Raw genomic sequence first — 25339 nt, 5'->3', positions numbered from 1 at the left:
CCATGAGCCGGCGGTTCACCGTCACCGCGCTGCCCCGGCACGGGCCCGCGGCCACCCGAGCGCCCGGCCGCGACGGCAGAGGTGAGCGGCGGGGGGCGGCCGGGGGGCGGGCGCCGGGGGGGCTCCGTTTGGGGAGGGCTCCATGGGGGGGGGCTCCGTGGGGCAGGTGCCGTGAGGAGGGCTCCGTGGGGCAGAGCCGGTAGGGCAGAACCGGTGGAGCAGGGTTCGTGGGGAGGGTCCGCGGGGCAGGGCTGGGCTGTCGGGGCACCGTCGGGGGTGTGGAGTTGCCCCAGGCTGCCGGTCAGTCGGCCGAGCCCCTCGGGGGTGGCGGGGACGCCTGGAGCGGGGCCAGCGCTGGGCTGCGGGGCTCAGGGGACGGGGGTGCAGGGCGGGGGGACCCCTCATCCCCGGGCTCTCCCCCGGGGCAGCCCCCACTCCACGGGGAGCTCCCCTGCCCCGTCTCCGTCCTGGGTGTCGGTCGGAGCAAGGTCCTGCTCCTGTGGCATCGGCAGTGGGACGGAGCTGGGATCGTGGTTGGCACGCGGGGGGACGGCTGCGGGGCGCGAGGCCACACGCTGCTCCTCGGGGAGCCGTGGAGGAGGGTGGGCTGCGGGGCTGCAGCCAGGCTGGGGCAAGGGCACGGGCAGGGCAGGCTGTGGCCAGCCCACGGCGGCAGCGGCCCACCAGGCTGCGGTGGGCATGAACGCCGGGGCCGGCAGGCTGTCGCCTCGCGGTGCCCAGGGGACGTGGTGGCAGGACTGTGCCGTCACCGGAGCCGTATCGATCCCAGAAACCCGGCCGACGGCAGCACCGCGCTGCGCGGAGCTGTGACCTTGTGCCCTCGGCGAAGGGCGCTGGTGGGAGGTGGCGAGCAGCTGGACGGGCGCCGCGACACCCAGGCCGGGCTGTGCCCCCACAAGTGGGCTCCGGCCCCCGGGGCCCCCCGCCTGGCCATGGTGGGGCAGCGTGGGGCTGGACCCGGCGGCGGGTGGGTGCGGGGCCGCTCGGCACCCCACGGCACCCCGGGGCGGCGGGGCCTGGCCCATGGGCTGCGCCGGGGGCAGAGCAGCCGGTGCTGAGCCAGAGCCCTCCGGGAAGGGCTTATCGCCTCGGCGGCTGATCCACCCGCGGGGCCGGGCGAAGAGCAGGTCCGGGGGGGAGCCGGGGTGGGCACGGCGCAGGGGCCACGGCAGGGAGGCGCGGGGACGGCGTCCCTCCCCGGGCGAGCTGTGACCTTGCGCCCTCGCAGAGGACAGCCAGTGGCTGGGCCCTCCCGGCCGGCACCCCGGCACCGACCCCGCACCGTGGGGTGCCTGCAGCCGTGGCGGGGCGCGTGCCGAGGGGTCGGGCAGCGTCCCACGGAGCCCCCGGGCTGCCCCGATTCACGCCCCGCGTTGCTCCGTGGCCCCCGGGGCCGTGGGTGCAGCGTCCCGGGGCTGGGTGGGGGGGTGCCGTGGGGCTGCGGCGGCAGTGGCCTGCGCGGCGCTGGGGAGGGCCCGGGGCCCGGGCGGGTGCTCGGTGCTGCTCCCGAGGGACTTCCCGGTGCCGGCGGGGGCGGCCGGGGCTGCGCGGGGCCTCGCCGCCGCCAGGGGGCGCTGCCGGGACGGGACGGGCCCCGACGGGGGGGGTGACCCGCACGGCCCCGCCCCGCCCCACCGGTCCCCGGCCCCGCCGCCGTTCGCGGGACCCGGCCGCCCCCACCGGGGTCTTCCCCAGCACCCGCGGCGTGGGGGGCCGGGCCTCCCGCGGGGCCCCCCCGGGACCCGGTTGTGCGGGGATGGGCCCCCCCGTGGGGCGCTGGCCGTGGGGAGCTGCCCTGCTCGGGGGGCACCGGGGCATCCCTGGCGCGGAGCCCCCCCGCGCCCCGCGGCAGCCGGGCTCGGCGGCAATCGCCATGGCAACCAACCGGTTAAGGAGCCTCTCTCGTTGCCATGGAAACCGGGCCCGGTGTCATCCCTGCTCCCGGTGCTGGGGGGGGGTTCAGCTGCGCTCCCGTGCCTGCGGGGAGAGCGGGGCCGTGGGGCCGGGGCCGTGGGGCCGGGGCAGGGCTGTGTGGGGCAGCCGTGCAGGGGGCCAGCCCCGGGCGGGGGGTGGCCACCCGGACCCCACCAGCCCTGGCAGGCCCCCCGCAGCCCCCCCAGCTCCTGCTCGAGGCACCAGGCGCGGGGCGCAGAGGGGTGTGTGCGAGGGGCAGGCTCTGGGGGGCTGCGTGGGCGGGGGGCTCGGCCTCCCCTGCCCACCACATCTGCTGCCGTGGCCCCCCGGCTCCCCCAGCCCCCCCTGCTCCCCTGGCCCCCCGGCTCCCCCGACCCGGAGCCACACAAGGCGGGTTCATGGGAGACAGGGATGCTCTCAGGAGGTGTTAAAAGCACCGAGGGGCTGCGCCATGGAGGGGCCCCGCAGCACGGCGGGTGTGGGACTGCTCCCGGGGGGGGCTGGGATCACCGTGCCGCCGAACCCGCCGCAGGGTGCTCCGGTGGGGGCTGGGGGTGCATGCACAGGCCGTGGGGCCGGGCAGGGGGGGCCATGTGGGATGCGGGACGCCCCAGAGCCTCGGCCAGCCGCGCTCCTGCGCCCAATGCTTTTGGGAGCAGCCGGCGATGGCGGCGCAGGCGCCCCCGGGCCAGCACCGTGCCCCCGGCCCTCGCTCGGCTGCGGCAGCCCGGCGTCCCCGCAGCGCTGCAGCCGGCGTGGGGCTGCTCAGGGGCCCCTCGGCTGCGCTGCCCGGGAGCGGGGCCCAGCGGGAGGAGGTCGCTTCCGCAGCTGATCCCTGTGCCAGGCTGCCCACTGCCACGGCCCCGCTGCCAGCAGGACATCTGGGCAGGGCAGCCAGGGACGCTGCGCCGGCTGCATGTGGTGCGGGGCTCTCGTGACACAGGAGCTCACGGCCTCCTGCCCTGCCCCACGGCCTCCTGCCCTGCCCCACGGCCTCCTGCCCTGCCCCACGGCCTCCTGCCCTGCCCCACGGCCTCCTGCCCCGCTGCTGCCCTTCTGCTCTTGGCCTCGGGACCCCATCCCTCCCTCCATGTCCTGTCCCACAGCTGGAGCTGGTGGCAGGTCCCAGCTGGCACCTGTGTCACCTCCAGGCTCTGTTTTTGCCCTGCTGCTGGGGGCAGGGCCCTGGTCTGTCTGGACGGGGACGAGCAAGACCCCTCCATCCCACCGAAGTGCTGCAGGACACGCCGTCCCCGGGCTCATGGGGCCGACAGGACGGAGCGGTGCGAGGCACACCGTGGCCCTCCGGTGCGGCCTGCGGCTGGGTGTGCATTGCTGCCCTCTGTGCCCCGCTGCGCCTCTGGGCTCCCCCTGCCCCATCCCCCTGGCCTCTTGGGGTCTCTCCTGCCCCAGCTCCTCTTTTTTCTCCCAGGGGCTGCCTGGCCTCGTGCCCTCGAGCCCCCGGTGCTGCGAGGAGCACCCCGCCGAGCTGGGACTGCGGGGTCTGCGTCCAGGCAGGGTGTGGGTCGGGCAGGCTGGCAGCGGTGCCCGGGGATCGCTGCAGGTGGTACCAACTGGCATCTCCGCAGCGTGGCCGGGTGGGCTGCTGCCAGGCTGCCCGCTCCGTGCCCTCGGGAGGTTTCCCAGCGCCGCCGGCACGTGTCTCGCTCCTGGGAGGTTTGACCGCTGCTGGGGACAGGACAGGCAAGGGCTGTGCCACCGGCTGCCGGGACACCTGCCCCGGGAAGGGCTGCATGGATGGTTCTCCCCACCCAAGGTCTGCGTGGCACGGCGGGTGCAGGGGGTCTGGGAGCAGGGATGTGCTCGGGGGGCTCTGCAGGGTCCGCAGCGGCACAGGGCAGTTTGCAGGGATGCTGCATGTCCTGGCCTGGCTCTGGCTCTTGGGGGTCTCACACAGCTCAGCAGTCTCCATCCCGGGGCGGGGGGGTGCAGAGGCAACACAGGGGATGGTCCAGCCGTGCCATGCTAACCCCTCTTGGCCTGGCAGAGGAGCTGCGCAGCTCTCCCTCGTCCCTCCCGGGCAGCTCTTGCAGTTAAATGGGGCACTGATGCCATGCCTGGCCCCATGCCAGGATCCTGCTGGCACCCAGGCTCGGGGCCACTTGCAGCTGATACCCCTCCATGCCCAAGGACAGACACCTGCCTCTCTCCATCCCCAGCTCCTCTGCCCATGCCCTTGCCCTGCCTGCAGCCCCCTGTGCCAGACCCCTTTCCTGGCACCAGGGTGCTGCAGCACTCAGGGTGCTGGGAGAGGGGTCTGGCATGGGGGCTGCAGGCAGGGCATGGGTGCTGCCCAAGCCATGCCAAGCCTCTCTGCTCCCGGCATCCTGGGGCCAACGTACCCCAGCCCCAGGGCATCATGCTCACAGGACAGGGTTAGGTCAGTGCTGTGCTGGGGGGGTCAAGCTCCCTCAGTCTGGCTCTGCCCCGGGGACACTCCCAATATGCCCCCCCGATGCCAGCGCGCACGGGCTGAGCGAATGCAGTTGATAGCGTAGACCCCCGCTGCGCTGCCGGCAAATCCCAGCCCCTGAAATGGAGCCATAATCCAGGGATTAGGGGATTAGTGGTCTTTCACGTGCTCCCTCCCCCCATCTGTTTTAGCAGGAAAATCCCTCTTGTGCCGAGCCCACGCGCTGCGGCCTCCCCCAACCTCCGCAAACCCACCCCCTCGGTGCCCCGCGCTCGCTGTGGCCGGCTGCCCCCTGCGCAGCCCCCAGCCCGCTGCCCCTCTGCCCGGCCACGGCCTCTGCACATGGGTGGGCTCTGCAGGCCCCCAGGACCCCCCAGCGAGGGCGGCTCTGCCCGCTACGCCCTGCCCGCAGCCCTGGCTGTGCGGGCAGCGCGCGGGGGCCAGTCCCGTCCCCTGGGAGCCGGCCAGCCTCTTGCTCCAGCGCTGGCTCCTGCTCAAGGCCGAGGGCTGCGGGGGCGAGGGGACGGTGCTGCTGCGGCGGGCGCGGGGGTCCAGGGCAGGGAGGGGGGTCTGGGGGGTGTGTGGCAGCGCTCTGCCCGCGCTGGGGCAGCCCCTGAGCTGTGCTGGGGCCGTGCCCGGTGGGTCCCGGGGGTCCCGGCTGCGGCAGGCGGGGCCGTGTGCGGGGTCCCGGCCCTCCAGCCCCGCACGGTGAGCGCCGGGCAGCCTCCGCGCTGCAGAGCAGCTGGCCCCGGACCAGGAGAAAGTAAACAATTAATTACGGCCGTCAAGAAGTAACGAGCGCCAGCGGGCTGTCATGATCTCAGCGCGCTCCCGGGGAGATGCCGGGGGCTGCAGCCGGCTCCGGTTCAGGGATCCTCCCGGGAGGGGGTGCGGGAAGGGGGGGTTGCGAGAGTGGCCCTGCGGGGTCCTGCCAGCAGCCCCCGGCCCGAAGGCGGCCCCGAGCCGGGCTGCGGGGGCCGGGGGGGGGGGCTGTGCCGGCGTGTTCCTGGGCGCTGTGTGACCCCAGACCCCTGCAGACCCGGCGGGGCCAGGCCGACCCCGCTCCCCTTTGCGGGCGGCGTTCCCCGCGCCGCAGGGCTGCTGCAGCCCGGCCGGGCAGCGCGGGGTCGGCAGCCTCTGCGGGACCCCGGCCCCGCTGCTGGGGGGTCTGGCCGTCCCCCTCCTCCCCGGGGTGGGCTTGGATGGCGGTGGCTGCAGGCCGGCCCTCGTCCGGGGCCCTGCTGCCTGCAGGGGGGTCCTCGGCGCGGCTGGCACTGCCCGACCCGGGGCTGCCCGCACCCGCGAGCTGCCCGCCCTCGCTGCAGGCAGGGCCCGGGGCTGCCCGGGCAGGGGGTTGCCCTGACCCCAGGCCTCAGTGGCCCCCGGGGGTGCGTGGGCCCCGCGGGCGCAGGGTCTGCCCCAGCGCACACACCGGAGCGGGGCGCCCGGTCCCGGGGCTGCGCCGGGGGCCGGTGCGGGATGCGGAGGCGGGGGCGGGGTGCGGGGGCCGGTGCGGGGCCCGCAGCGCTGCCGTGCCCTAGTTCCCCCCCCGCCTCTGCCGGGAGGCGGCAGCGCTCGGCTCCGCGCCCTCCCCCGCCGCGCCCCCGCCCGCGCCCCCCTCCCCGCGGCGGCGGGGGCAATGCCTCCTGCATACGTGATGAAGCGGGCGGCCGGGCTGCGCTCCGCCGGCAGCAGCGAGCCGTGAGCCCGGGCGCCTCCGCACTGCAGCCCCCTCCCACCGGCGGCGGGGGGCGGCGCGGGGACGCGGCTGCAGCGGAGCGCGGAGCTCGCAGCAACCGGGCAGCAGCGTGCGGCCGCGGCAGCCGGCGCCATGCTGAACAACCTGGCCGACTGCGAGGACGGCGACGGCGGCGCCAGCCAAGGTGAGCGGCCGGGACCGGGGCCGGGGCACCGGGGACCGGGGGAGCCCGGGGCGGCCGCCCCCGCCGGGCTGGGCTCCGGGGCTCGGCGCCGAGCGGGTGGCGGAGGCGGTGCGGAGCCGGGGGCCGCGAAGGCTGGGGGGAAGGGGGGGGCTGCGGCCGCCGGACCTCGCCGCGGGGCAGGCGGGCGGTACCGGTACCGGCACCGGCCGCGACGGCGGCTCTTGGTCCGCGGCCCCGCGGGGCTGCGGCGGGCGGTGCGGGGCAGCTCCCGCTCCCGCTGCCTCCGCGCAGCCCCGGCCCCGCTCCCTCCGCTGCGGCAGCCCCGGCAAACGGCGGCGCGGCTGGAGCAGCGGCCGCGGCGGGGCTGAGCCGTGCCCGGGGCTCGCCGGAGACCCTGCTCCCGGGCAGCCCCCCGCCGCGGCCGCTGCACCGGCCCGCTCCCGCCCGCCCGGGACCCCCGCAGGGGTCCCCGCGCCCCACTGCCGCTCCCCCTACCCCGGCTGCCTCCTCCCCACCGCCCCCCGCTCCGGCTGCCGCCCACCCCTCCCTGGCTGCCTCCTCCCCATCCCCGCTGCCGCCCCCCCAGCCCTCCCTCCTGACGCCCCCCATCTCCGGCTGCCGCCCCCCCATCGCCTCCCTCAGCCCCGCTGCCGCCCCCCCGTCCCCCCCCGCTGCCGCCCCCATCCCCGCCGCCCCCCGGGGCTCTGCCCCCCCCGCCCCGGCCCCCGCCGCTGTCCGCGGTGCTGAAGCGGCCGGACGGGCCCAGCGCCGGCGCCGGCAGGAGTCGGGCCGCTGCGCTCCGCAGTGCCGAGCCGTGCCGGGCTGTGCCGGGCCGTATTGGGCTGGGCTGTGCCGTGCCAAGCCGAGCTGGTCCGCTCGGTGTAGTCCGTGCCAGCCCGGTCCCAGCTGTGCCGCGCCGTGCCGTGCCGGGATGCTGCAGCCCCAGCGCAGTGCAGGCGGGCAGGGCCACTGCCAGCTGCGGGCGAGGGGCCGGGGCCGCAGCCCCGCAGGCGGTGGGGCCACCAGGCCCTGGCAGCGGCCACGCGGCTGCTGGCGCTTTGGCCTGAGCCGTCCCCGGGGCACCGGCCAGCAGCTGAGCGGCTACGGAGGGTCCTCGGGCCCCCGCGGAGCCGTGTCCGGCTCCAGGACCAGCCCCACACCCTCTCCCGCAGGTGTTTCTGTCGGGCACACGGACGGGTTGGAGCCCGGGGACCGCAGCGACATGCTCAGGGGACCCGCAGTGCCTCTCTGACTGCCCCCAGCCCCCCACCAGGTCCCCTCCCCAGGTCCTCTCACAGGGTCTGCTGAAGCCCCCGGCCAGGAGGGGACAGCCGGCCCTGGCAGTCACTGCATAGTCCCCGGCTGCCTGCAGTGAGGCTCTGGGCACAGCCGCGACGAGGCTTTTGGTGTTCGCTCTGCTCCGCCGACCTGTTTATTTGCTTGTTTATTCACGGCTCCACTCAAGGTCAGGGCTGGCAGGAGCCTTCTGGGGGCACCTTCCAGGGCTGGGGGAAGCTGTGCTGGCCCCCAGCCGTGCCCTTCCCTGAGCTCTTGCCCTCCCCTTGCCCTCTGCAGCAGCAGGATCTATCCTGCTCGCTGCGTTTCCATCGCAGCAGTGCCAGCGGTGCGGTGGCAGGCGTTCCTGCCTTGCTGGGGTCTGGCAGGAGAGCTGGACACGGTGCCACTACAGATGGACCAGGTTGGCTGGGCCTGGCGAGATGGTGCCCTGTGGGGCAGCGGGCATGGGGCTGGAGGTGGCGGAGGCCCCGGGGGGCTTGGGAGAACAGGGGAATGTGTGTGGGAAGCGGCATGGCAGAGCCCCCTGCACCCATGCCGAGGGCGGCTGCTGCGTGGGGGTCGGATTGCCCCCCCCTTGCCAAGTGTCGCACTGAATTCCCTGCGTGGGGTCTGTCTGTGGGGACCGTGGACACCCCGGGGGGCTGGTGGAGCTGTTGCACACCAGCGGGGTCACCCCCCCCACGTGTCCCGGTGGGTGACTTGCCGAGCCCAGCGGAGCCGCTGAAGCCCTGGGTGCCACTTAGGCCGTTTCTGTTGGAGAGGCCGAGCAGTGTCCCCACGCAGGGCCCTGCTCGGGGCAGCCTGCAGGAGCCTCACGGCAAGGGCTGCGACCCGGGAGCGCGGCGAGGGCTGTGCCGGCAGCGGACCCGGCGGCAGACCCCTGGGGAGGCGGGGGGGAGCCCGCAGTGTCCGGGCTGGCAGCTGGCACCGCTGTGTTTGGGGTGGGGAAATGGCAGACGCAGCCCCGCCGCAGGCTGCCGCGCCGGCGCTCCAGCTGGGGGGCACCGGGCTGCCCGAGGAGGGGAGGCCCGGGGCCGGGAGGCTCTGCTGGAGCGTCCATGGCCATTTCCAAGGCAGGGCTCAGGCTGCCGGAGGATCCGGGAAGCTGTTTAAACGCAGCCAGCCAAAGCGCCTGTGCTGGCAATCCTGCGCCTGCGGGGCCGGCTGATCAAAGGGAGGATTATCCCGGGTTTAGGAAGGAAGAGGATACGTCTGAAGTAGCAGTTGGTCCAATTTGGGTCAGGCAGTGAAAGAATCCAGCCCAAAAGGCCGCTCGGTGTGCCCGTGGGCTGGAGGGGCAGGGGGCAGCATCCCACCCCACCCCACCGCCGCAGCCAGGAGCTGGCACTGCTGCGTGTGCCTCCGGCACGAGCCAGCCCCGCTGCAGCCACTGGCGCTCTCTGCCTCGGTGGGGCACGGGGGCTCCGTGGCCTCTCTGAGGGTTGCCCTGCCCAGGGCAGCTGGCAGATATCCTTGCTCCGGGGAGAAGGAGGCCTGCGTGGGCGCAGAGATGCCAGCCACCGCAAGGGCCCCTTGGCCACCCTCGCTACCTTAGGCACCCCCAGGCCAGCAGCCCGGGGCCAGGCCAGTGGACACGTGCCCCAGTCCTCTTGGTGGCCAGGGGTGACAGAACAGCACCGTGGCCTTGCGGGCCAATAGCTCCTGCAAAGCGGCAGCAGCTGGGGACATGGGCCGAGGCCACGTGCTCGCCCATGTGCTTGCCGGGCTGCTGGGGTCACCCTGGGGTGCCCCTTGCCGCGGGCTGCGGGCAGAGCCCCGGGGAGCAGGAGGAGGCTGCTCGCCAGCCGGTGCCGTGGAACGCTCTGGCAAAAGTCAAGGTGCCCTGTGCGCCTCCAAGGGAGCCCCGGGGCGTCCCCGGGCACCGGGAGCATCACCGCACTGCTGCTGCCCCCGGGGGCAGGGGGGGCGGCGCAGGAGGGGCCAGTGGCCAGGCCCGCGCAAGGGGCCCCTGAGCTGTCGGCACCCCCGTGCCACCGCCCTGGGGTGCTGCAGGACCCCAGACGGAGGCGCAGGGGCTGTCCCTGCTGCGTGTCCCCTCGTCGCTGCTCCTCCCGGCTGGGACCGCAGCCCCAGCGCCGATGTCCCTGGCCAGGGCTCGCCGTGTGCGGTGGCCACAAGGGAGCCGGCCCTCGTGGGGTGCCACAGAGGGGCCGAGCTGGCCGTGGCCAGGCAGGAGCGGGCAGCAGCCCCCGCAGCAGCTCTGGTTCGTTAGCCCATGGGGTTTGGCTGCCTGGGCTCCCCCCGGCAGCGCTCAGCGCCCTGCGCCATGTAAAGTGATTAGGGAGGATTTGGGATGCGGGACATGGCGCTTCCCAGCCCAATTTAGGGCTGAGTAAAGAGCCGTTAGGGGATCAGAGTGTGGCTGGTGCTGCAGCCCGAGCGCTGCCCTGTGGGGTGGGCGAGCTTCGGGGGGCGCAGGGGTGGTCCCTTGGCTCTGGGGGCCCCGGGCTGCGGGGGCGGGCAGGGGGTCGGCTTTGGGATGCTGTGGGCAGGCAGGGTCGGTGGTAGCCCAGCCGTGGGCGGGATGGCGCAGTGCCCACAGCGGGGCTGCGGGCTCCTGCCAGCGATCCCGCCGCGAGCCCTTCCAGCCGCCGCAGCAAATTAAAAGGCCGATTCATGTTGAGTGATCCCTGGGGAGCGGGGCGGCTGAGCGCTGGGATCGAAGCCTGGCACGGCTCGGCTCGGCTCACGCCGCCTGTCCGGCCCCGGCCCCGCGCTCCTGCCCCGGTGCCGCTCGTCCCCGGGCCGTGCTGGGGGAGCGGGGCACGGGCAGGCCCGGGGGGCACCTGGCAGTGTCCCACGTGTCCCCACGGCCAGGAGGCGTCACCCCCTCGGCTCCTGTGCCCCGGGCCAGCCCTGGCCACCCCAGCAATGCCAGCATGGGGCTGCAGTGCCGGAGGGGACGGTGCCCCAGGATGGGGGGTGGAGGGACTGTGAGGTTTGGGGTGCTGTTTTGGTGTCAGCGGGTTGGAGCGTGGGCACCCCGGGGTGCTGCTGGTGACTGTGGTGTGGAGCTGGGCAGTGCTGGTCCCGTGGGGTCGAGGCGGGCTGGGGGGCTCGGCCGTGCTGTCGGTGGGTGCCGTGCGGGGCCGGGGCGCGGGTGCCGTGCGGGGCCGGCGTCCGGCCGCCTGCGCCGTTACATAAGAGCAGGAGCCGAGGCGGCCGTGGCTCGTCGTTGCCATGGAAACCAGCACGGTGATGTCGTCGGCCGGGTACCAGGCACTGAGGCGAGGCCCCTGCGGGCTCCGCTCTCCCCGTGGGGTCCCCGCGCCTCGCCAGGCTGCCAGCACGTCCCCCCTGCCAGGCTGCCCACACCCCCGTGTCCCCGCTCGGCCCCGGCGCAGGGGTGGGCTCCGAGCACCCCCAGCCCTGCGCCCTCACACCCCCGTGCTGGGGGCCGGCCCCGCCGTCGGCCTGGAGGCTGTCCCTCTTGGCGTGGTGACCGTCTCACGTCCTCGTGGTCCCTGGAGCCGTTGTGGGTGGGTGTGAGCCGTGGTGAGCTGGTGGGTGCCAGCCTGCGCCGCCGCCGTTACCTAACGAGTGCTGGGTGCGGCGCTTTAGACCAAACCTGGAGCCAGGAGCTTGTTGGGTCCACGCTGAGAACCCCCCGCGCGCCCTTCGGTGGGCACGTGCCAGGGTGCAGCGCACGGCACCGGGCACGTGTCCGAGGGGCTCCAGCGTGGGGCTGGCGGGGCCCCCAGGCCCGGGTGTCCCGGTGCTGCCGCTGCAGCTGTCCCTGCGCCAGAGGAGCCTGCGGGTTTGGCCCCGCCGCCGGGGATGCTGCCGGAGGAGCCCAGGGACTGGCAGGAGACGTCACCTGCGGTGCTCGGGGCTTCACCTCCCAGCCGGGCAGGAGTGCCGCGTCTGCCAGGGAGATTGCAGATGGTGAATCACCGCCGCACGCCGGCGAGCGGGCTCCCAGGATCCCGAACATGAGTCAACTGGCAGGAGGCAGGCGGCCTTCAAAGGGCCGGGCTGCTCTCAACGGCCGCCGAGTCTGTCCCAGGGCCACCGTGGTGCATGGGTGGCCATCATGGTGGGTGCATGGGTGGCCACCATGGTGGGTGCATGGGTGGCCACGTTGCCCCAGCCCATGGGTGACCGGGCGCTGCGCTGGATGCCAGTGGAAGGGACGGCTCTCGCCCCGGGCCGGGGGTGCGGAGCGGGTCCGTAACCCTGCCCGTGCAGGCAGCCTGCCCGGCCACGCCGCTGGCAGCGCGATTGCCCCGGCTGCGGGGTGGGGACGGTGCGTGGCGGGGACCCCCCCCTCCGCCTACCCCGGGGCCGGGGGTCTCCCTGCGCCGTGGGGCTGTCACCTGCCGAGCTGCTCTGCCCAGCGCTGCGTCCTTCGGCTCCCTGGCTGCGGGCGGCCCCGCACGGCCCCTGCCCCCCTCCCCGCGCCCCCGCTCAGGGCTGTGCCGCACCGGCACCGCCGTCCTCGCTGCCGCTCCATTTCCAGCCTGATTTATTTCTGCTGCTCTGCAGCTCAGCTGCTCTCCTCGCTATTAAGCCGACTCCGGGTTTCTTCTGCACGAGGTCGTTAATGCAGTGAGCAGCCACGGCCCCGTCCCGGCAGCTCGGGGGGCTCTGCCCCGCTGTGGTGCGAGTTGGGGAGCAGGGCCAGCCCCCCGGCCCCTCGCCCCGCTCCCGGGCACCGTGCTGGGACCGTCCCCCTCCGTGACGCCATGCAGAGCAGCCGGCCGGGTCGTGGCCCTGCCGATGCGGCGCTGCCGGCAGCCCCGGCGTGCTCACCCGTGGGCGCCCCGTGCCGTGAGTTATTGCTGCCGGCCGGAGGGTTCCCCGGATCCGCACCGCTCGCCTCACCGCCTGGATGCGCTCGGCGGGGCCGCACCGGGCTGTCGTGGGGCCGGGCGGCCCCAGCCTGGGCGTGGTGTGGGGCGATGGTGGTGGTTGGCACGCAGGGGCTGCTGTTGCCCGTGCCGGGGTCGGGTGCGAGTGCGGTGCCCGCGGCGCCGGCAGCCCCCGCGGCAGCTGGAGGTGGCCGGGCGCTGCGGGGCCGGGGGCTGCCTGGCTGAGCTGGTGCCATCCCTGCAGGCGATGGCAACCCCAAGGAGAGCAGCCCCTTCATCAACAGCACGGACCTGGAGAAGGGCAAGGAGTATGACGGCAAGAACATGGCGCTCTTTGAGGTAGGGCGTGCGGGCGGTGGGACAGGGAGGGTCCCCGGGGAGGGGGCCGAGCGGGGCAGCCATCCCACAGCACCCCAGCCCGTGTCCTGGGCACTGGGACACGCCGGAGCCCTGGGCCAGGGTGCCCCGCTGCCGCAGCCGTGCCTGGCAGGGGGGTGGCCTCTGGTGAAGTCCCCGGGTGCCGGCGCTGGCTGGGTGCCGAAGGGCTGTCCCCACAGCTCGGGGCTCTGCTCTCCGCAGGAGGAGATGGACACCAGCCCCATGGTCTCGTCCCTGCTGAGCGGGCTGGCCAACTACACCAACCTGCCGCAGGGCAGCCGGGAGCACGAGGAGGCCGAGAACAACGATGGGGGCAAGAAGAAGCCGGTGCAGGTGAGGGACGCGGGAGGGACGCGGCCCCTTCTCCCGGCGCTGTGCAACGCTGGGCCACGGGCTGCCCTGGGGACAGCCGGGTCGCTCGGCCCCTGCAGGGGGGATGGTGTCACCCGGGGTCCCCGGCTGCGCTGTAGGAGGAGCGGGACCCCTCGCTCCTCCGCCGGCTGGGCCCCAGAGCCCTGACAGCCGCCCGCTCCCCCGGCAGGCCCCGCGCATGGGCACCTTCATGGGCGTCTACCTGCCCTGCCTCCAGAACATCTTCGGGGTCATCCTCTTCCTGCGCCTCACCTGGGTGGTGGGGATCGCCGGCATCATGGAGTCCTTCTGCATGGTCTTCCTCTGCTGCTCCTGCGTGAGTGACGGAGCGGCCGGGCCCCCGCCGGCCTCGCCCGGGGTCTGGGGGTGCACCCAGCCCCTACCCCAGCCCCTGCCCCAGCCCCAGCCCCTGCCCCACTTACAGCAAGGAGGAGCCTTCGGCTTCCCAAAGGACTCGGCAGCAGGATGGTGCCAAACGGTGACCCAGATCACAGCTGCTGTGCGGGTGGGGACACGGGGGTGTCCCCTGCCCTGGCCCTGCACACCGTGCTGCGGTGACCCGTCCAGACCCCGGGGCACAGGCTGGGGGGGGTTGATCGCGGGCCGTGTCCTGGGCAGCCTGGGGACCCCTGGCCCCTCGCGGCACTGCCGGCCCCTCCAAGGGTCTCATTTCCCCCCAGCCCTCCCTGCCCATCCTTCCATCCCTCCATCCACATCTCTGCGGCCGTCCCAGCCCTGGGGCACGTCCCGGCAGTGCCCCACGGAGCCCCACGTCCCCCTCATGTCCCAGCACGGTTCCAGCTCTCCCTTCCCACTCCCCCGTCCCTGTGCCCAGCGAGGAGGGAGCTCCGCCGGGTGCCGACACCGTGTCTCTTCCCGCAGACGATGCTGACGGCCATTTCCATGAGCGCGATTGCCACCAACGGCGTGGTGCCAGGTAGGGCCGAGCCCATGTTCATGTGCGTGCTGGGGCACGGGGAGCTGCCTCCCTGCCGGGTCGGGTGCCTGCGGCGGCCCCTGCGCCCCAGAGGGCCGGGCTGGCCTTGGCAAGGGCTTTTCCCAGAGAGCATCCCCCGAGGCCGCCCCCCTCCCCGGGCCGTGCCGGCCGAGCTCTGGGGCTGCCCCACACCGCGCACGGGAGGGCGGACGTCACCGCCGGCCGTTCCCCGGCTGCTGCCACCAGCCCGCGGGGTTCCCCATCCCCGCGCGGAGCTGGAGCCGCCGCCGTCCCCGGAGCCGCGAGGTGCAGATGGCAGCGAGAGCCGCCAGCCGCGGCTCCTCCCTCCGCCAGACTGGCGAGGCCGGGGGAGCTGGGGACGGGCGCTGGCGGCAGGACAGGGAGCCGGGCGTGCCGGGCGGCCGCTGCCACCCGCCTCCCCGAGCCGTGCTGGACACGGTCTCACCCCCAGGGAGGCACCGCGGGGTCCGGCCGTGTGGGTGCCTCAGAGCTGTGTCCCCCCGAGCATGCCCACCCTGCTGAGCTGCAGGAGCTGGGAGCGGGCACGCTGCGCCCGGCTGCTCTGCCAGGCTGGGCACGGCGCTGGCAGCCCCAGCGCAGGGTGTAATTAAAGCCATTTGTCATCCCGCTGCCGCGGCGGGACCATCGATCGCGGCCGCCCGGCTCTAAGGGCTCCTCTGGGAGCACAGAGCAGGACGCGGCCCGTGTCCCTGGGGGCAGGCGTCCAGCGCCCATCTGGCGTCCCAGGGGACACGTGTCCCCGCAGCCGTCACACCTGGCTGCCGGGCTCCTGGGAAAGGCTCTGCCAGCGCGGCTGCTCCTGCCGCTCGGGGCCCTGGGGCTGCTCCTGCCGCTCGGGGCCCTGGGGGCTGTGCCCTGCCGGGGCCCTGGCCCCATCCTGCCCTCCGGGACGCCCAGCAGGGCTGGGGTGCTGCTGGGGTCCGGCTGGGACCCACCTTTGCTCTCCCTGGCAGCGGGTGGCTCCTACTACATGATCTCGCGCTCCCTGGGACCTGAGTTTGGTGGGGCTGTGGGGCTCTGCTTCTACCTGGGCACCACCTTTGCCGGCGCCATGTACATCCTGGGCACCATCGAAATCCTGCTGGTACGTGCCTGGTCCATTCCCCCGCGCGGTGCCCAGGGCTCGGGGCCTGGCAGGGCAGCTCTGCCCCTCCTCGCAGCCCGGCGGGGAGCTGAGGCCTCACGGTGAGGCCGAGGGACCCTTCCCTGGGGTCCCCGCCGCGGGGCCGTTGGCCGGGCGGTGATGCCACGACTCTCCCCCAGGCCTACATCTTCCCGGCCATGGCCATCTTCAAGGCAGAGGACGCCAGCGGGGAGGCGGCCGCGATGCTCAACAACATGCGCGTGTACGGCACCTGCGTGCTGACCTGCATGGCCACCGTCGTGTTCGTGGGCGTCAAGTACGTCAACAAGTTTGCCCTGGTCTTCCTGGGCTGCGTCATCCTCTCCATCCTCGCCATCTACGCTGGCGTCATCAAGTCGGCCTTCGACCCACCCAGCTTCCCGTGAGTACGGCGCGAGTACGGGCCGCGGAGGGCCGGGGCGCGTGGGCACACGGCTGAGTGTCTGTCCCCCTTCCCCTCCCCAGGATCTGCCTCCTGGGCAACAGGACCCTGTCGCGGCACGGCTTCGACCTCTGCACCAAGATGGTGGTGGAGGGGAACGAGACGCTGGGCTCCAAGCTCTGGGAGCTCTTCTGCACCTCCCGCTTCCTCAACGCCACCTGTGACGAGTACTTCGCCATGAACAACGTGACTGAGATCGAGGGCATCCCCGGCGCCGCCAGCGGCCTCATCCAAGGTGGGCACAGGGGCACAGGGATGGGGGCACCGAGGTGGAGGCACGGAGAGGGAGGAGCAGGGCTGGAGGCACAGGCTGAGCCGTGCCGGGGGCAGCGGCCAGACCGCAGCAGCACAGCTCCGAAGGATGCCTGAAGGCTGGGGAGGAATAAATCCTCCCTCTGCTTCCCCCTGGCCTGGGGGAAGGCTGGCATCGATCTGAGGTTTTGCGAGGCACGATCGCCCCTCGGGGACACTTTGCTGCTGCGGCCGCAGCCACGAAAGTGGCCAGAGCCGCAGAAAAACTGGTGGATGCGCTGGGAGGAGCCGCGTTCGCCCTGTTTTTCTGGAGCTGCTGGTGCGTTTGCCAGGTGCCCACGTTCTGCGGCCGGGCAGTGGAGGCTGATGCCCCGTGCCAGGCTCAGAGGGCATTTGCAGACCCCTGCGCCGCGGGGCTGTGCCGGCAGGACCCGCTCTGGGTGCTCCCACACCGGGATGGGTGTTGGGGCTCAGGAGCTGCGAGCAGGGCCACCCCTTCCCAGCGCAGCAGCTGGGCCGGGCGCTGGCTGCTCTCTGCTGCTCCAGTTTCTCACCGCGATCTGCGGCCAAGGCAGCACGCGGGGGGGACACTAAGCCTGTTACATCAGCCCCGCGCTCGTAATCGCATCAAAAACATTATCAAGTTACTTTGACACGATCCACTTTCCTTAAACCTGTGTTGATCAGCATTAATTATATTACCTTCTTAATTATTTGCTGCTGCAATCCCATGTCAGCTGCTCCAGTATCTTGCAGGGACGATGCCAGCGGCAGGGCGTACCTGCCCTGGTCGCCCACCCGCGCTGCCAGGCCTGGCCCCTGCCCGGGTGTTTCTGCGCACCCGTGACGGGCCGGGGATGCCCTATCCCTCGCGCGGCGGGTGCCAGCGGCCCCGGCTGTGCCAGCTGCTCCGTGGGATGCCCCCGTGCTCCGTCCCTTCGGGCTGCGGGGTGGGAGGGTGCTGCGGTGGGTGCCAGCGGCTCTCTGGCACCTCCTCACCCCGGCTGCTCTGCCCGGCCTCCCCCCTCCCTGCAGAGAACCTCTGGAGCTCGTACCTGACCAAGGGCGTGATCGTGGAGAAGCGGGGGCTGCCCTCCGTGAGCCCCCCGGACATGCCGGTGGACATGGACCAGCCCTACGTCTTCAGCGACATGACCTCCTACTTCACCCTGCTCGTCGGCATCTACTTCCCCTCGGTCACAGGTGGGAGCCGCCGGCCCCGCTCCCGTGCCGGGGTCACCGGTGCCACGTGGCCCCACGTGCGCCTGCCCCGTGCTGGGGACGGCGGCGGCGATGGCGCAGGGGGGGGATCCAGCCCGCGCCTCCCACGCAGCCGCCCGCACCCCAGATCTGTCGGTGCCGCTCGCGCCGCGCTGACGTCCCGCTCCGGTATTTATAGCTGCCGGGGGCGGAGGAGCCCCCCCCAGTCCCGCTGCAGAGCCGGGGCCCACCTGCGGCTCTGCCGGTGCCGGTGGGACCCCCAGGGCTGTCCTAGGCATGGTGGTCACCGGCAGGGTCCCACGCTGGGGGGGCTGGTGGCCACATGGGTCCTGTCCCGCCACTGGCACACGGCCCCTGGCACCCTCGGGCTGTGCCGGTGCCAGCCGTGTCCCAGCCTGGCCCCCTGCCCTCCCAGGCAGCGCGGAGGCCGGCCCCCGGCCCTGTCACCCTGGCAGTCACCCTCCCTGCTTGAGCTAATTAAGGGCTAACGAGACAAGTCACTTAAGAGAGTTTTGAGCCTAATCCCTGAGTGGCCTCGGGCTGCAGCTCGGGGGAAGCACTGGGGGGATGCGGGGAGTGGGCTGGGGCCCAGAGCCATGGCAGCGCCCGCGCCCCGTCCCGGCACACCGCGGTGTCCCGTGTGAGCCGTCCTGGGCTGGGAGAGGGCTGCGGCTCTGCCCGCCATGGCACCGTCCCCTTTGTCCCCAGGCATCATGGCTGGCTCCAACCGCTCCGGGGACCTGCGGGACGCCCAGAAGTCCATCCCCACGGGCACCATCCTGGCCATCGCCACCACCTCCGCCGTCTGTATCCTTCAGGGCTCGCCCGAGCCTGGGCCACGGGGCCGAGGGCAGGTGGGCTCGCTGGGCCGGGGGTTCTGGGGCCATGATGGTGGGGCTGGGGGGGCCAGGCTGGGCTGGGGGGGGGCTCTGTGTCCTCCCAGCTCTCCTTGACCGCCTGGCAGACATCAGCTCCGTCGTCCTCTTCGGGGCGTGCATCGAGGGGGTCGTCCTGCGGGACAAGTGAGTGTGTGGGGTCGATGCGGGGGAGCCCGGCAGCCCCGGGGTGGGTGGCGGGGTGTTGGGGGGGGGGGCGCTGCAGCCAGGACCACTGGGCAGACAGGGTGGCACTGGAGGGTCTGTGGTGAGAGCACCAGGGTGGGGGGGCTCTTGGGGGGACCTGAGCTTGTAGCAGGCGTTAGGGGCTCGTGTGTGCTCTGACCCCCCATGTTTTGCTGCACGTCGCAGCCCGTCCTGCCGCTTGTTTGTCAACAGGCAGGGCTGCCCGCGCTGCCTGCGCTGCCTGCGCCGTGTATCTGGGGCAGCCCGGCTCGCTGCACGCCGCAGGTGACACTTCTGGGTCGCCAGCGCCAACACAAACAGGATCCAACCGCACGCAGCCTGAATCAGTCTCCCCCGGCACAGGGGACGGGGAGCCCCGTACCACACCTCCCCCTGGGCCCCCACAGCCACGGGTGGGGGACAAGGATGGACCCCCCCGGGCACTCTCGGGGCTTGGCCCCAGGCTGGAGCCGCGGGTGACCCCAGTGCCCCGCAGGTTTGGTGAAGCCGTCAACGGGAACCTGGTGGTTGGCACCCTGGCATGGCCGTCCCCGTGGGTCATCGTCATCGGCTCCTTCTTCTCCACGTGTGGGGCCGGGCTGCAGAGCCTCACCGGAGCCCCTCGCCTCCTGCAAGCCATCTCCAGGGATGGGATCGTGCCCTTCCTCAGGGTAGGTGTTCCCTGAGCCCGGCACCGCCAGTGCCCAGCACGGGAGACCGGCGGGCGCCCACGCTGCCCACGCTGCCTCCCCCTGGCACCGCTGCCTGCCCGCCATCCTGGCCACCCTGCCCTCGTCCTGCTGGCACCGGCGCGGCGGTGGGCGGCCGTGGTGGGTCTGGCTGTGCTGTCGGTGAGAGGAGGGTGCCGGGAAGGATCTCCCCCCCCGCTGCCGTGCCGCCTCATATCTTATCTGCTCCCTGAAGCCGCGTTCTCACAACCTCGCCTCTCCAAATCCAACCCGACAGCTCCCTCCAGGGAAGAGCGGGCTAATTTTATCCTCCCGCCTTCACCCTGCCAGCCCCAGCCCCAGCTCTCGCTCCTGCCACCCACACCCTCTAATGCGCCTGGACACGCGGCCCCCACCCTGCACCCCCCGTGTCCCCGCAGCCGCCGGGGGAGCAGCTCTGCCCCGGCAGCGTGTCTGTCCTGGGCACGGGGTGCCCGACTCTGTGCTGGCTGCGGCCAGGCTGAGCTGGGGCTCGTCCCTGGGTGGGGGTCCCCTGGGGACAGGGGCTGCTCTGGGTGCGAGAGGGAGGGCTGCGGGGTCTGCCAGGAATGGGGCTGTACCGGGAGCAGGAGCCAGCCCTTCCTGCCCCAGGACCGCTCCCCTGGCGGGTCTGGCTCGTGGCGGCCCCAGTGCCCCTGGTGCTGGGCACACAGGAGGGTCCAGCCCCGTCGGGCTGCGCCGAGGACCCTCGCCCAGGGCCGTGCGGTGCCGGCATCGCAGAGCCCTGACGTGCTCCTTCTCCCCCTCCCAGGTCTTCGGCCACGGCAAAGCCAACGGGGAGCCGACGTGGGCGCTGCTGCTCACCGCCTGCATCTGCGAGATCGGGATCCTGATCGCCTCCCTGGACGAGGTGGCTCCCATCCTCTCCATGTAGGCACCTGCACCTCTGTGAGCCCCAGCCAGGGAAGGGGGGACCCCCGCGGGGAGCCCAGGGACCCTCCTCGGCTGGCGGCGTGGCTGCTCCGCGGCCGCGGCTCCCCATCCACTAGCGGGGCCTGCCCCAGCGCTGGCCACCCCAGGGTGGGGAGGTGCAGCAGGGCCCCGGTGCTGCCCCACGCGCCCGGCTCAGCCTCACGCTCTTCCCTGCAGGTTTTTCCTCATGTGCTACATGTTCGTCAACCTGGCGTGCGCGGTGCAGACCCTGCTGCGGACGCCCAACTGGCGGCCCCGCTTCCGCTACTACCACTGGTGAGCCGGGACGGGGACGGACGGGGCGGGGTGTTCTGGGGACCCCCAGCACTGCCGCGTGGCCAGGGCATGCTGACTGGGAGGTGTCCTCTCTGCAGGACCCTGTCCTTCCTGGGCATGAGCCTCTGCCTGGCGCTGATGTTCATCTGCTCCTGGTACTACGCGCTGGTGGCCATGCTGATCGCCGGCCTCATCTACAAGTACATCGAGTACCGCGGGTAAGGACCGCCCGCCCTGCCCGGCGCCGGCAGCTGCCCCTCGCTGCCCCGGGCTGCTCCTCCTGGGTGCTCCGGGGTGCCAGCGCGGTGCTGGAGCCATGGACAGCCCTGATGTGCTGCCGGTTCCCGCAGGGCGGAGAAGGAGTGGGGCGACGGGATCCGGGGGCTGTCCCTGAGCGCGGCCCGGTACGCCCTGCTGCGGCTGGAGGAGGGGCCCCCCCACACCAAGAACTGGAGGTGAGGCCGGGCTGGGGGCCAGGGGGAGCCGGGGGGCCGTGGCCGGGGCGCGGGGGCTGACTGCAGGACCGTCCCTCCAGGCCGCAGCTGCTGGTGCTGGTCCGCGGGGATCAGGAGCAGAACGTGGTGCACCCGCAGCTCCTGTCCTTCACGTCGCAGCTCAAGGCCGGCAAGGGCCTCACCATCGTGGCCTCCGTGCTGGAAGGGACCTTCCTGGACAACCACCCGCAGGCGCAGAGGGCAGAGGAGGTGAGAGTTGCCCGCGCCTGGGCCGCTGCCCGTGCCAGGCGGGTTCTGCAGGCAGCGGGTGCCCACAGCCGTCCCCGGGAGCCCGGCGGCATTTCTGCCCCGTGGCCAGGGCTGGCGGCCCCGGCTGGCTGGGAGGGCACTGGGGTGGCACGGGGCAGCACACGGAGACTCCACACTTCACTGGTCCTCACGTCCCAGTCTTGGCCAGCTGCTGCAGGGCTTGGCACGGCACAGCACGGCACGGCATGGCACAGTGCCCGACCAGGGGCTGCTGGGCTGAGCAGCCCCTCCGCTGCCCCACAGCTGCTGCAGCCCTGACCCTCCCCACGGCCCCGGGGCCGGGCAGGGTGGGAGATGGAGCCTTTCCCTGCCGCAGCAGAGCCCTGCGGCCCCCCGCCCCTCTGCGCCAGCCGCGCGGCTCATTAATGAGATTAAGCCCTCGGAAGCAAACAGTTTCTCTCCCATGCAGACATGTTATAATTTCTCTGAGTAAATGACTCTAATTGCTGCTCCGCCGCCCATCGGAGCCCTGGCACGGGGACACCCTCCGCTCGGCACGGAGCAGAGCCGCGCGCCAGCTCCGCTCGCCGCAGGGGCCCACAGCCGCCAGCCTGCCGTGGGGCACCGAGACCCGGGGGGCACCCGCACCCCCCACCCCGCACCCCGCCTGGCCAGGGTGACGCTGCCGGGGCTGGCGCTCGCTGTGCCCGCGGCAGGCGCCCGTCCCCAGGCCCCGTGCGCTCTGACCCCCCTCTCCCCCAGGCCATCCGCCGCCTGATGGAAGCGGAGAAGGTGAAGGGCTTCTGCCAGGTGGTGATCTCCTCCAACCTGCGGGACGGCATGTCCCACCTCATCCAGTCCAGCGGGCTGGGGGGGCTGCAGCACAACACGGTGCTGGTGGGCTGGCCCCGCAGCTGGCGCCAGAAGGAGGACCACCAGACCTGGAGGAACTTCATCGGTAGGCACCGCGGTGGGCGGGCGGGCGGCGCCAGGCCGGGGGGCTGCGAGCCGCCCCCCTGATGTGGCCCGTCCCCTCCCAGAGCTGGTGCGAGAGACCACGGCCGGGCACCTGGCCTTGCTGGTGGCCAAGAATGTCGCCATGTTCCCGGGCAACCAGGAGCGGTTCTCGGAGGGCCACATCGATGTCTGGTGGATCGTCCACGACGGGGGGATGCTCATGCTGCTGCCCTTCCTCCTGCGGCACCACAAGGTAGCTCGGGCCCCGCGGCGTGAGGCAGGGGGCCGGGGCCATCCCCACCGAGCCGTGCCCACCCCTCCCTCCCTCGCAGGTCTGGCGCAAGTGCAAGATGCGCATCTTCACGGTGGCACAGATGGACGACAACAGCATCCAGATGAAGAAGGACCTGACCACGTTCCTGTACCACCTGCGCATCACCGCGGAGGTGGAGGTGGTGGAGATGGTGAGTGCTGGGATGGCGGCTGCATGTGGGAGAGCCAGACAGACCCTGCCACGGGGGGACACAGCACCGCGGGGGGACACAGCACCACGGGGACACGCAGGGCCAGGCTGGGAGCCGCGGGTGCAGCTCACCCTGCCCCACGGCATGTCCTGTCCCCCCTGCAGCACGAGAGTGACATCTCTGCCTACACCTACGAGAAGACGCTGGTGATGGAGCAGCGCTCCCAGATCCTCAAGCAGATGCACCTCACCAAGAACGAGCGGGAGCGGGAGGTGAGGCTGCAGGGCAGCCGGGGTGGGCTCCAACCCCCATGGTGGCTGTGCCGCCGGCCGAGCTGCCCCATCCCGCTGGGATGCCGGGGCTGCAGGCTGGGTCCGCCCAGCCCAGCCCTCCTGTGCCCCGCTGCCCCGGCTGACCCTGTCCCGCACAGATCCAGAGCATCACAGACGAGTCCCGCGGCTCCATCCGGCGCAAGAACCCGGCCAACACGCGCCTGCGCCTGAGCGTCCCCGAGGAGCCGGCGGGCGACGGGGAGGAGAAGCCGGAGGAGGAGGTGAGGGGCTGCGCCAGGACGGGGCGCGGGCAGGCGGCTGGCCCTGGCCCTCGCCGACCGTCCCTCTCCTCTCTGCAGGTCCAGCTCATCCACGACAAAAATGCCACCGCCTTCTCCAGCAGCTCCCAGTCCCCCGGCGACGAGGTGGAGACGGCGCCCGAGAAGGTGCATCTCACCTGGACCAAGGAGAAGTCTGTCGCCGAGAAGAACAAGAGCAAGAGCCCTGTCAGCCCTGAGGGCATCAAGGACTTCTTCAACATGAAGCCGTAAGGCCCCACGTGCTGCCACCGCATCCCCCCGCGCCCTGCAGCCCAGGTGGCTGCAGGGAGAGCCCCGGCTCAATCCCTGCTCTGGGGGGGCAGCCCGGGTGCCCTGAGCTTGCCCCTGTGGAGGGGCTGCGTGGGTGGTGGGGGGGTCCTGGGCGCTGCAGGGACCCGGGTGCACACACGGCTCTCACCTCTCTCCTCTCTCTCTCTCTCTCTCTTTCCCCGGCCCCGCGTGCTCCTGGCAGGGAGTGGGAGAACCTGTAAGTGTGGGTCGGGCGGGTGCTGGGGGCCGGGTCCCGGGGCGGGGGGAGCTGGGCTGCTGCTCGGGGGGGGCAACGCGCCCACAGCCATCGGGGTTGCCCCCGTGCGTGAGGGTGGCTCGGTGTGCCAGGATGGCTGCTGCCGGCGCAGTGCGGGGCTGCGGGTGCCAGCCCCGGTGCAGGCTCCACGCCACGCCGTGCCCACACCACACGCTCCCCGCTGCCTTGTCACGCTGCCGGCCTGGGCTGGGGCACCCGTGGTGATGCTGGCACCATCGGCTCCTGCTCCCCGGCCTCGTGCCACAGCCCAGCCCTGGACCCCGGGGGGCAGGAGGCCAGCCCGCCCCATGGCCCCTGGGTCCAGTATGGGGCCGGAGGTCGGCCATGGCCGTCCCCGTGCCCACACGTTCTGTCGCCCCCAGGAACCAGTCCAACGTGCGGAGGATGCACACAGCCGTGAAACTCAACGAGGTGATTGTGAAGAAGTCCCAGGACGCCAAGCTGGTCCTGCTGAACATGCCGGGGCCGCCCCGCAACCGCAAAGGGGACGAGAACTGTATCCTTCCCGCAGGGCCGCTGCCTCGGGGCTGGTGCCAAGACCCCTCTCGCAGGGATGGCTGGGGGCGAGTGTGGGGGCACAGGTCCAGCGCGCGAGCCCAGACCTCCCCCTGCCTCCTGCCCCTGGCTGGGTCCAACAGCCATTGCTGGTGCCAGCTCACCTGTCTGGCGGAGCCGAGGTGTGTGGGGTGGGTGGTGGGGCCACAGGGCATTGCACCCACGCAGGAGAGCGCGGCGGCACGTCCCGGGGTGCAGGCAGGGCCCCGTGGGGCCCGGCTGCCTGCGGGGTGGGGGCTCAACCATGGGCCCTGTCGTGTGGCACAGCGTGGGGGGGCTCCCCCGGCCCTTTGGCTCGGGCCTGACCCCACCAGCTCCTGGCTCTGGTGCGGGGCTGTCGTGCCGCAGGCTCGGCTCCCCGGGCGCAGGTGGGCAGGGATGGCGCGGGGTGGGCAGGGATGGCGCGGGGCCGTCCCCGTGCTCCGTCATGGCGTTGGTCTCCTTGACGACTGCACAGACATGGAGTTCCTGGAGGTGCTGACGGAGCACCTGGACCGCGTGCTCCTGGTGCGCGGCGGGGGCAGGGAGGTCATCACCATCTACTCCTGAAACCCGGCGCGCAAGAGAGGTTGGTCTGCCCGCTGCGAGCCCCGCGCGGGGCCCGAGGAGGGGAGGCCGGACAGCGGCGGCGCGCAGAAGCTGCCCTGGCTTCGGCCGTGCCCCTGATCTCTCCACTCGAACTGCAGCACCAGATCTTCCGGGAGCATCCAGCACCAGAGCAGCTGTTCCTCATTGCACCCCACAGCACTGCTGTCTTGTTTATATATAAATACAAACTCTGTACCGCGGACTGAGCACCAGAGACCGGCGCTGCCGCCGCCAGCCCCAGGACCGCTGCCTGCAGCCCCTGGCTGGGCAGGAGGGTGGCTGTGCCGGACCCCACCATGCCGCTACCCCTGCGTGGAGCTTGGCTGGATGCGCTGTGCCCCATGACCGCCTGTGCCCGGCCTCCCCACGGAGGCACCGGGAGAAGAGAGAGGCCACCAGCACGCTTCCCTCGCCGGACGCTCCTCTCCCCACCTCCAGCAGTGCCCGGGGCTGCCTCCTGCCCCCCAGCACCCCTCGCCAGGATGGGCCCGGACGGCCCCACCTCGCTGCTGCCTCGGCGCCGGCCGGCTCTGGAGGCCACGGGCCAAGCTTGTGGAGATGCAACATGATGGTTTGGAGGGGGCAGAGGGTGGGGGGGCAGCGGCAGGGGAGGCCGCAGCAATCCCATGACAGCATGAGCCCTGGCCTGGGGTGGGTGGGAGTGCTCCCTGTCCCCCTCCCCACTGACTCCAGGCTCGCTCTGCCCTGGTGCTCTCCTGGGGCTCGTGCAGTGGTCGCAGCATGGAGCCGAGCAGAGGCCCCCACCGTGCGCAGCGAGAGCTGGAGTCGCTCTCTGGCCGCTGGA

General features: G+C 72.9%; 1 protein-coding gene across 1 annotated transcript; it reads left to right on the top strand.

Moving 5' to 3' along the window:
• SLC12A5 (solute carrier family 12 member 5) lies at positions 1–24495 on the top strand. Its single transcript, XM_068416466.1, has 26 exons — positions 1–81; positions 12628–12722; positions 12963–13094; positions 13303–13449; positions 14016–14070; positions 15066–15196; positions 15376–15617; positions 15701–15912; positions 16965–17132; positions 17859–17957; positions 18115–18172; positions 18708–18882; positions 19691–19809; positions 20029–20127; positions 20226–20345; positions 20478–20582; positions 20663–20831; positions 21594–21789; positions 21872–22041; positions 22121–22252; positions 22417–22524; positions 22683–22805; positions 22884–23071; positions 23317–23331; positions 23754–23887; positions 24404–24495. Exons 1-26 carry the CDS (start codon positions 3–5, stop codon positions 24493–24495), a joined length of 3363 nt encoding a protein of 1120 aa, XP_068272567.1. The 5' UTR covers positions 1–2.
• Positions 24496–25339: the final 844 nt, after the last annotated feature.

The sequence above is a fragment of the Nyctibius grandis genome, chromosome 19 (assembly GCF_013368605.1).
Source record: "Nyctibius grandis isolate bNycGra1 chromosome 19, bNycGra1.pri, whole genome shotgun sequence".
NCBI lineage: Eukaryota > Metazoa > Chordata > Aves > Nyctibiiformes > Nyctibiidae > Nyctibius > Nyctibius grandis.
Note: the sequence above shows the minus strand (reverse complement) of the source record. Positions and strands in the feature narration are given on the sequence as shown.